At 35.3% G+C, this 12,013-nt stretch overlaps 1 protein-coding gene across 1 annotated transcript in view; it reads left to right on the forward strand.

The window, feature by feature from the left end:
* The first annotated feature begins 1,225 nt into the window (after positions 1-1,225).
* LOC148948333 (uncharacterized) overlaps positions 1,226-12,013 on the forward strand; it is a 54,785-nt gene continuing 43,997 nt past the window's right edge. Inside the window, exon 1 of the mRNA XM_089093887.1 lies at positions 1,226-1,571. Within this exon, the coding sequence (XP_088950013.1) occupies positions 1,291-1,571 (281 nt within the window). The 5' untranslated portion in view covers positions 1,226-1,290. The remainder of the gene's footprint in view (positions 1,572-12,013) is intronic.

Raw genomic sequence — 12,013 nt, forward strand, 5'->3', positions numbered from 1 at the left:
AAGGAGCAGCGAGAGGCACTTGCTTGATAATGCGGTAATTGGGTAGGCTCTTCATGGTGGTTGCAATCCTGTGACCCGTGATTTATCTATACGACCCTAAAGTTGCTATGCCCCTAAGTTTTTAAGCAAAACACTCTCCACTTTTGAGAAAATACTACTATCTAAATTGCAACCACAAAAGGACAAGGTTAGCTATTAAGTACCGAGGACAGTGAAACCAGAATAGAATTTTTCGAATTGGCTAAGTGGTATCTTAAACAACTATAACGTATATAATAAGAAATTAGGTAAAATTGAGAATGCAGTTTTTAATGAAAAATACCTAAGATATGCAGTTATTGGTAGTAGCAGATGCCAAATTGAAAAAAAAGACATTGGTGAAAAATCAGCAAAAAAAGCTAAACACATGTGGCACCAATCTGCTTAAGAAAATGTACTTGTCTTTGGTAATCACCAGATGGCTCACATTTTAGCCGTTATGGACAAAATGAGTTGTCAAGTTCAACTAATTAATTTTGCTTATAAATCTTCACGGTTCAACGTTGGTTTATAATTTTTAAACAACGAATAGAAAAATCACTGAAAATCTCGGTTTTTAGGTATAAAATGACCCAAGGCCGTAGTCAGGATTTTTTTTCTGGAGGGGATTATTATTTTTAGGGGGTTTACGCAAAGATAATTAGGAAACAAATCGTTTATATGTATTTTGGTTAAGTTTTTACGAGTTGGATAGAAGTTTTTTTTGGGGGGGGAGGCTCAAACCCCTCTCTAGATATTGTCCTGAATAGAACTAAGCAAATATTTGTATTTTAATGCCGTTATTAATCTAATAATTATTCTCTACCTTTGAAACTGGCGTATTTGTAGTGTTTCCTTTATTTTCGAATTGGTTCTCTGAATAAAATGAGTACGAATTCATAGTGCATTTGCTTAAGAGAAAAGCAAAGGTGAAAAATAGTGTCAGACTTTCTCTTGAAAAAACACTATTAACTTAGGGTTGTTTTCCTATTTCCTGTCAATGCTTAGTTTGTGAGAAATGTGGTATATTTCTTCTGAATTTGAGTAAATGCGGTCTGCCCGCCTCTGGATAATTAACAATATCAAAAGAGCATGTTTCTTACTAAGCACAGTTTTTAATGGTTATGGGCCACAATCAAGTAAAAATGTGTCATGACGTACCACAGTTCAAAATTAATTATTAGCTCGACACAAAATAATAGCTGATTATAAGAAAAGTGAAAGAGAATGGTACGAACATTTTAGTCCATTATCATAAGCCAGACGAAAAACATGTTCAAGTTAATAAGTTTTTTGTTGATATTGCTTTTATTTCGAGCATCACAAGCAAGAGTTATATATTCAACTACCGTTGTGCTTGGTACTACAACTGTGGCTCCGTATAACCGCACGTTTACTGTTTATGAGACAGAAACTGTTACCGTATCTTCAAACCCTACATGCTACAAAATTCCTGAAAGATACCTACCTGATTGCAGAGAGGGACGACAGTTGTTTTCATTTGTAGATCTATACTCGCCAAATGGAATTATTGGCCCTAGTCCTGTTATCAGGTAAGTAATTTAATTTCATTTCAAGCGCATACCCAAACATTCCGAGAAGGTAAGGTGTCAATTCATAAGTATTTTGGAACAAAAGTCAACCAAAAGCGTTCAAGCATGCACTTCCATAGACAAGGCCGTATCCAGGGGAGAGATATGGGTTAGGGGGTTTGAACCCTCCCTCCTCAAAATGTTGCCTAACTCATAAAAACGTAACAAAAATGAATATGAACACATTTTTAATGTATTTTTGAAGTTTTTTGTAACCCTCCTCCCTCCAAACAAATCCTGGATACGGCCCTATCCATAGGGTATTGTGTACAGCTGCTGTTGCGCTTGATAATAGAAATGTGGTTCCGTATAATAGCACAATTACTGTATATGAGACAGTTACCGCATCTACAAACCCTACATACTACAAAACTCCTGAAAGATATCTACCTGATTACGCAGATGGACTTTTTTTCATTTGCACATCTATACTCAAAAAGTGAGATTATTGGTCTTAGTTCTCCTATGAATAAATAATTTAATTTAGCAACCCTAAAGATTTAAGACGGTAAGGTGTATAGTCCTGTTATTATGTAAATGATTTAATTTAACTGCACTTTCATAGAGTTATGGTTGCAATTGGTGCTGCAACTGGTGTCTTTATAACCGTGCGTTTGCCTTCTGTGGGACAGAAACTTTTGTTCCATCCTTAAATTCCACTAGCTGTAGTATTCCTGAAAGAAAATTAGCTGGTTTTTGAGCAGTAAGACAATTGCTTGCATTTGAAGACCAATACTCGCTAAATAATGTTATTAACCAATCCCATTTATCAGGAAATAATTTAACTAGACTACAAAAGTACACACACAAATTTGAAGGGGGTTAGATCTAGGTTTATTATTGTTTAGAATTAAAATTAGCCAACACGTTTTCAGGCACATACTTTCCACAGTTCCTGCTGTAGTAGATGTATGGTAAAGAGCAAATTGCTTTAGACTCTTTTTGCCTCGAAAATGACAATGATCAAGATGCAAGGATACCTTGTATAGTCAATATTTTCAAATATTAATTAAAAAAACTTTCCTAAAAGTAAGTTTTTTAAAGAAAAGTAAAGGCCATTTTAAACTTAAGATCAGCAGATACAAATACCTTTTAAAATTCAAACTCAAAACGACCATAAATTACTATTAAAGAATAAATGAAACCCAAAAAGAACAGAAATTAAATAAAGAATCATAGCAAAAACATACAACAAGTAATAATAGAAATGAATAAATAGATCTTAAAGCGAGTAATGATTAGATTGAATATGAATATCAAGCTTAAAACGAAAAAAAAATATTTTCCTATTGAAGCATAAATTAAACTTAAAACGAACAGAAGTTAAATAAACAATCAATGCAAACAAACATACAATAGATATTAATGTAAGTTAATAAATAAATCTTAAAAAGAGTGAAACTTAAATTGAATATGCAAATCAAGCTTGAAACCAACAACAATCACCACAACCTGAGTTTGGGTATGACCTCCTTCTCTTATTCTTTATTCTTTAATAATAATTTCTGGTTGTTTTGAGTTTGAATGAAATGGCTACATCAAAATTTTGATTGGATGTGTTTGGGGAAATGGTTGGCGGGGAAGCGGTGTCAGTTGCCTTAGAATCACTTATGACTATTAAAAAGGGAAATAGCCATTTAAATTTCCAATCGAATGAGCCCTTTCTGAAGTTTCTACGACAACATTATCTATAAAAACCTTACATGCCCCCAGGGCATAAATTATAACCCTTGCCCTGAGGGCTGTGGGGGAGTTGTCATCCTCAAAGACTTAATTTCCAGAACTTAAACTACGTTGAACAATATGGTTGTCTCAAAATTTTGATTGGATGTGTTTGGGGAAAAGGTGGGCGTGAGAGGTTAGCTGCCCTCAAATCACTTTCGACTATTAAAAAGGGCCCTAAACCTTTGAATTTCCAATCAAATGAGTGTTTTTTGAAGTTTCTGCGATAACACCTTCTATAAAAACCTTATATGCCCCCAGGGTATAACTTGCCTTGACCCTTGCCCTATAACCCTTGCCTTGAGGATTGTGGGGGATTGTCCTCCTCAAAAACATATTTTCATCTGGAAATGAACTACGCTGAACAGAATGGATATCTAAAAAATTTGATTAGATGTGTTTGGGGTAATGATGGGCGTGGGGGGGGGGCTAGTTGCCTTCCAATCACTTCCGACTATTAAAAAGGGCACTAGAACTCTCGATTTCCAATCGAATGAGCCCCCTTTGAAGTTTCTACGAGGACCCCTTCCATATGAAGTGCCTCTGGGGAAAAAAATTTATAAATAATAAAACATTGGAGCCGTATGGCCTTTACTATAGGCAACGCTATAGCGTTGCCTCTGATGATAGAATTTGTATGGCCAGGTTGCCACCCGGTGGATAAATCCCTAGATTTTAGTAATTTTTTGGTGGATTTAGTGATTTTAAAAAAAATCTAGTAATTTATGTGTGGTGTAAAACTGTCAGAGGATAAAGTTCACTGTCAAGGATGCTTCGTTATGAAATTGTACCGATGTTGCATGTATAAGGTGACTCTTGTATGTCATACCTACCAGAAAGGTAACCTATTATACCTACATTGTATTAGAACCATCTTGTGAATCTACAAAATGGTTCTAGGCCTTTACCCCCCCCCACAGCAATTGCTCCCGGAAAAAAACCCTAAAACCTCTGGATGGAAAATACCAACCCCCTCATGAGGAAAATACCCACCGTGGAAAATACCCCCCCCCGGAAAATACCCCCCGGGGAAAATAAACCCTCCCCCCGAAAATACCCCCTGGAAAATACTCAACGCAGAAAATAACCCCCACGTAAAATACCCCCCACGGAAAATGCCTCCCCCCGGTAAATACCCCTCCGGAAAATACCCCCTTGGAAAATAAGACTAAGGACACACCGGTCTTTTCGTTAGTTTCTTCGTTACTTTAGAAATATATTTAGTCTATTTATTTGCACATTAGGGGGGAGGGGTAAGTATAGCGGGTCTGCATGCAAAATTTTTTTGGTACAATTATTCTAGATGGATAGATAACTAAGTGAATTTTAAAGTGTATTTTAATATACGGCCATGAACACAGTAAAATAACATAAATGAATATAGTGAATGGGGGAGATGTTTAACCCCCCAGAAAACATCCCAACGTAGACCCCCCGGAAAATGTCCCCCTTCCGCACGAAAATACCCCCCACATACACACATACACGGAAAGTAACCCCCGCAGAAAATACTCCCTCCTAGGAAAATACCCTCGCGGAAAATACCCTCCACCCCCTCTGGAAAACAAGGTTTCTAAATTTGAAACTTATGTTTGAGTTTTTTTTTATAGTTTCGTTGAAAAGTGCTAAGGAACGGGAAAAAGAGGAATTTACACACCAGAAGTATTTTAAAAACTTAAAAAAAAACACAGATCCATTTGTGTTGAAAAGACTTTCATAGGAATTTCTGCAATTTTTGGCAGTAGTGTTATGTAATGTTTTAATAGTAATTAAGAATTATTGAACTATAAATTCTGTCGCCTCAGAGCTTTGTTTCCACGGCACGATCAGATCTGATTTAAGAGATACGGATCCTTATAGGCTAACAGGGGTTAGAAACATTTTTCTAAGCTTCGGCGATAGGAATATCTCTGATAGCGCCACTTATAGCGCTGAAGATTGTGTCAACTAGGCTAGCGCCGCTCTCAATTAATGGGAGAGGATCGAATATGAAGACATATAAATGTGGCCTCTTCTTTCTTGAACTATCTGGAGATCAGATTCCTTTGGGAGCATTTACCTTGGAGACTTACGAACTAATTAGCTATTATTAGACTAGACGCAGACATATAAATGAAATAAACACAGATAAAAATGATAATAGATTTATTGAACTTACATGCTTAGTTGCACAGGAACGGGTCACTTCAATGACAATAACGGTGACCAAAATATAATAATTTCGTCTGAATCTCCCTAGGTCTGATGTACTAATCCTTTCAGATCTGACTTAAGATTAAAATTAAAAAACATATCTACCCCACTACTAAACGCAGTTCTTTCGTCCTGCGCTGTAAGGACTGCTCGCCATTGGCTCACGTGCCCCAAGGACGCGAATCCTCGTCCAATAATCTCTTTAAGATATTTCAGATGATTCAGGCGTTCACACAGTTTTTTTTGCCGTTTAAACTTCCTTAGAAGTATCGTACGTAGCATTTTTTTGGCTACTAATTATCTTAGGGAAATTCGAACGACTAGCGTCGTTGTTTGACTGAAGCTAGAAATGCAATTTTTCTTTTTGCTGATTAAGAATTTAGACTCTTGGAAGCGGTATTTGAACTCAATTAGGGGACGTTTAATTTCTGCCCGAATCATCTTTAGAAGGAAAGAATCTTGTATTTTAATATATCGCCTTTTACTCCTGGTACACATCACCCTTCCCATCAATTAATGACGTCCCGTCATTAGTAATTGCTCATTAGGAGTGCTAAAAATTTTCTCTATTATTTTTCTTATTTTATTCTACATCCCTATCTAAAATTCATCTACCGGACTAAAATTATTTATGGTTCTAGGTTAGCTACTATACTAAGGATTTTTTTTTTATATCTAGCACTGATTACTTTTACATTTCCAACAAAGTTGGGGCTATTCTACTTTTATATTAGTTTTTTTTTGATTTTGCTGTCTATATGACGTACTACATACTATCTACACTACGTTAAATGAAAAACATGATAATATTACACCTAATTCTACTTGTGGTACATACATGAATGATTTATAACATACAGTATTGGGTTCATCATATTCACTGATAACATTAAAACACTTTCACTATTGGGATTTTTGAATTGTCAAAGTTATTAGGAAGTAACACATGTAGCTTCACATCTATTCATCACCTTTCGTGTCCTTAGTGTACTACACCCTTCTGTTGTAAATAATTGTCCTTCACTCTTTTTGTCTTGGCAAAAATTTTGAAGCATTTACTTTATGGTTTCTTCATGGAACAGTTCGAGTCTAGTTGTCTTTACTCGGTAAGTTTTCCCTAATAGTCAACTGGGAAATGACCATTAAATATCGTTCTAATAGTCAACAGGGAAATGATTCTTCCCACTACAGGTGTTGGTGTTTTTCTTCTCAGCATATCATTTTTAGGATTTTTGAGGCACAAAGAGGAAGTATTCTCGCGTAAAATTGTTCATTTGTGCCTTTTGAAACGGGTTGTCGTCATACTATAGTGAATCTCTTAATATATTGTCTTTAAATTCAACTTCAAACATCTTCAAATATCATTTGACTTCAAATATCGTTTATCATGTACTGCTCGATGGGGTTCTCAGAATTAAACTTCAAATTGTCTCTAACTTCAGCTTCAAATATCTTCAAATGTCTTTAAGTATCATTTAACTTCAAATATCGTTAAATATCGTTTATCTTGTTCTGATCGATAGGGTTCTCAGAATTAAACTTCAAATTGTCTTTAACTTCAGCTTCAAATATCTTCAAATGTCTTTAAGTATCTTTTAACTTCAAATATCGTTGAATATCGTTTATCTTGTACTGATCGATGGGGTTCTCAGAATTAAACTTCAAATTGTCTTTAATTTCATCTTCAAATATCTTCAAATGTCTTTAAGTATCATTTAACTTTAAATATCATTTAATATTGTTTATCTTGTTCTGATCGATGGGTTTCTCAGCATTTATGTGAGTATATAGTTCGTTAAAGCACTTCATACTAAGGTTCAAATATAGTGTTACCTGATACGTAATATGGTTCATAGTCGAAGAAACAACGATCAAGGGTAACTGTTGTTCTCGTAGACGAAGTTGGGATGAAATTGCCTGGAGTTATTGTGAGTACTCTTCGTTGGTTGAGATATGATTAAAATAGATGCTACTGGGTCGTATCTGTACTGGGCAGCTCATTGTAATACTCAATGACCAATGTGTCCATTTACTTTCCTGTAATAAAAATAACGCGGCAGAATCACAAGTTCTTTGAAGTAAATACTCATACAATAATTCACGCATTAATTGGGTTATAATTGTTCCCATTGGGAAGTTCAATACATAGATGTTTCTTATAAAATATTAATTCTTCAACCTTAAGTATGGTCTCTTATTATACTTTTCTAATATATACTACTACATACACTTTATTTTAACTTCTTTCAACACTTAGTTAATTAGATTTAAAATAATCATTTAAACAGAGTTTATGCTACATGGTTAATTTTTGAGGTTACAACTTTATTTCATGCCTGCATTGTTCACGCACGTCCGTGCTGTTTAAGAAACGCATGTGTAGCGTCATAACCACACGGTTTTACACAAACGATACTACAATGAGGGAACAAGAAATAACAAGGACGAGTGGAGATCTCTCTATCCACTCGTTTTCCAATATCTTTCCTATTTCTTAGCTTAGACGTTCTCAAGGGGCTCCGGGTTTAACCTCAGTTGAAATGCAGAGGTGCTCTTCTTTGTTTCCCCGTGTTCTTTTCTTGGATTTTCCGTAATTACGAGTCAACATTGGTGCCTCATTCGCCTTTCGAATAAGGTAATTAGATGCAGGATTTCCAAGCTTGCCTCCGTAGATTCCAGTTAATGCTTGGCAAAGAATATAAGCATAATGAAGAACTGACATCAATATCTTTTTTAGAAGGCTATTGTTTGAGCAAATCCTTCAGAACTAAATAAATAAATTGATATTAAAGTCTTATTAGAATATGTTAAGCGAAAAACATCTTCACATTAATGGGGAATTCCTTGTGGGTTTTACTAAGTTGCCATTGTACATACACAGGGTTTCAATTCATTTATCTTAACTGTTCAAATGGTTTTAAAATTTTACATATTATTATTGAGGTTTAATTCCACCTTCACCGTGAAATTCTACACATAAACGTACCGATAGCCAACTATAGATAAAGTTCGGATCGGATTTTTTTTTGATAATATCCATCTTGGTTAGGACATGGGTCGATTTTTTTTTATAGAAACTTCGAGGGGACCTGAGTCAGTATAGGTAAGATATAACGTGACTGACTTGCGAAAATATGTCACAAAAATTAGAGCACAACATATGTCATAGATAAACCAATGAAATTAAAGAACATTTTTGTCACAGAACTATAGAACGCTGATCTCTCTGTTATTGTATATGTCATAGATATAAACTAATGATGTGAAATTTTTTACCATGAAGCTAAGGACAGTTATGACTTTGTTTCTCTTTGGAAGTAATGTTTAACACAGAGCAGCAGGATAGCATACGTCATAGATATAATATGAAGAAATTAAAAGCTTTTCTCTTTTTTTTTGCCTCTGGGCTATAAGAAAGTAAACTCTCTGTTTCTCTTTCAAAGCATTCTGATCCAAAAAACGAAAACTTAAGTAGCTCATGGAAGTTTCTATTCAACCTTTAAGTATTGTTTTGACTGGCCCTGGTTGGCATAAAAACACTAATTTTTTACACTTGAAGGACTGAAAAATATCCCTTCCTACGTTCGTTTAAAAAAAATTACAAAAAAAAAAAAAGGGCCATTAGTTACTCCCCGGGCTTCCCACAAGAACTGGTCCAACGCCAGTTGTCGTCCTCAGTAGACCACAAGCTTCCTACCTTTGGTTATTTTCTATTCCCACCTTTCTCTCTGATCACCAATGTTTTGAGATCATTTGTGTTATTATTTTTTTTTCATTAATATTTACTTGGTTAACTTTACTTGCATGCTGTTAAATTTATTATGGTGTTAAATTTATTATCTTTGAAATTTGTCTTTACATTAATTAGGGATATTTCCATCTGTCAGGTTTTTTAACCGTTCTACCTGACTGTGTCGTTATTTTCTCCTCAGTTTCTTGTGTTTTTTTCTTTTTCGGTTTTTATGACGATATGAGGTCAAACTTCTTGTTTTGTTTTTTACAAAATTATTGCCCTTTTAATCTTTTTTCATTCGTGTGTGCAGCTGCTGAATTCGGTTTGGATTTCTCTATTTCTTTAACTACTATGTGGTCTGATTTGCCGTCAGACTTTTCGGCACTAGTTTCTGATGAATCCGGATTAGAACTTTTAGAGGTGGCACTTTTTGAGGCATCACCTGCCCTTCCTTCGTAAATTTCTACTCCTCTGGAAGTAGAAGGTTTATTCTCTAAGTCCTCGCCTTGAGTTCTCAAATCGGGAGATTTGAAAGATTCTTGAGAGCTTTGGGAGGAATCAATAGTTTTTGCGGGGTTCCTCCATTGTTTGAATGCCATGTCCACAGGGGGATGGGGAATTTTTTGCACTAGGGTTTCTCTCCATGAAGTCCATTGTTTAGGTTTGGCCTTGGACACAGTTATATCATGATATTGACCTTGCTGGTCATCCTTTGGAGTTTTATTCCTGGGCAATGTACTTTGGCTCGTTTTTACGGGAAAATTTATTAAATCCATAGCCTCTCGCAGGTTTGTGTTAGTTAGATCTTTGGGAGGAGTTTTCTTCACAGTAATACCGGGGGTTTCTACAACTCTGTTTAATTCTTCCTGTAAAGACAGGGGCCTTTCTATTGGTGTTGTAGGGGAAACCATACCGTCTGTAAATCTTTTGGGGGGATATGGGGTTAAAATTAAGTGGGTGAAGAACTGGGTTTTTGGAGATATTGTATAATCTAAATCTCCTGCACTCACCGATGAATGATTTTTTGGACTCTTTGGCGTTTTTATTTCAGGAAAAAATCCTGGTATTAGGGATTTTTTCTTAGGAACAACTAGATTTTCCATTGCTAAAAATTCTTCAAAGTTTTCCTGGTCACTGTCATTCTCAAAATAGTCTTGAAATTAAAGGGTTTTAGCTCTGCCAATCTTGACCTAGGGGGCTCATTTTCCGAATCTGACGGATCAGTAGAAGAGGGATGTGGTACCCATCTCTCTGGAAATTTGGCTCTTTTTATTCGGCTAACATGCGCCTTGTAAGTTCTTCCACTATCGGGGTTTTCCATTTTAAAAGTATATTCGTTATCGTACTTTTTGACTATTCTGTACGGTCCAGAATATTTGTTGGAAAGTTTTTTTCCTTCTGTTTTCGCCTCGTTCTTTAGGTAAACGAAGTCTCCTACTTTGAAATCTATATTCCCCTTAACTTTGGGTTGGTTTCTAAGCTCTTAGTTTATTTTACATTTTTCCAGCTCTTGCCTAACTATTTTATAAGTTTTCCTCATCCTATTTATGAATTCTAGTTTATAATCTTCTGAGTCGTTATAATACTGCCGAGATTCAATAATCTCATCGTACGGGATTCTAAAATATCGACCAAAAAGTAAATAAAATTGGTTGTCTCTGGTTTTTTCGGAATAAGTAGTGTTGATTACGTTAGTTAAATAAGGTAAAAATTTATCCCAGTCGCTCCTATTGACTTTCGTATAAATACTTAGAACGTTCGAAAATATTTTATGCCTGTTTTCTATTTTACCGTTAACTTGTGGGTGGTACAGAGATGTCATCATTTTCTCTATTTTAAGGAAAATCATTAAATCTTTCGTTACTTTCGAAACGGAATTGCTCACGTTGTCGCTCAAAATTTTATTAGAAATTCCGAATTGTAAAAATAATTTTGCTAACGCCCTACTTGCGGCATAAGCACCTTGATTTATTAATGCTTTTGCAAAAGTAAATCCGGGAAAATGATCTACAACCGAAAGAATACAAGCACGGCCTCTGCTAGAAACAGGTAAGCCTCCAGATGTACCGTATAGGTCAAATGAGATACTATCGATGGAGTCTTTTGCTACAAGGACCCTTCCCATTGGAGGATTTGGATAAGCTGGGGGGATTTTTCTCAAATTACATGCTTCGCATGTACTTACAAATTCTTTAATTTTTGTCAGTGCAGATTGTGCGTAAAAATATTGTTTTAACTTATGGAACGTTTTCATGACTCCTAAATGTCCACCCGTGTCCGAATGAAAATATTCAAATGCAGGCCCTATCAAGTTTTGTGGTAACACAGGTCTTATCGAGGTTTGGTTTCTGTTGTCTCAGCAGTCACAATTCTACACAGTATTTCTTCATCAAGATCATAGTAAAAATTATCTATCTCTTTTCTAAGAGTTTTGAATTTATCCAGTAACGCATTATCATTCACAAAATAATCAATTAGTGCTACACACATTTCGTCCTTTTTTGCTTTCTTTTTATATTTTCCAAAGACAAGGGACAATAGTTAATCTTATTTTCTTTTACTCCGTCTTTGACTTTGTTTTTCTTACATCCATGTTTGCTCTTAGCAATTATGGCGTCAACTTCATTTTCTTCAGCTTCCGATGGAATATTTTCTGGGTATCTACTTAAAAAGTCGCAAGCTGCGTTTTGTTTTCCCTTTAAATATTCAAATTCATAATCTAGGTCTTGGATTTTCATAATCCATCTAGCTAGAA

The sequence above is a fragment of the Artemia sp. Qi Xiang Cuo genome, chromosome 9 (assembly GCF_049724085.1).
Source record: "Artemia sp. Qi Xiang Cuo chromosome 9, ASM4972408v1, whole genome shotgun sequence".
NCBI lineage: Eukaryota > Metazoa > Arthropoda > Branchiopoda > Anostraca > Artemiidae > Artemia > Artemia sp. Qi Xiang Cuo.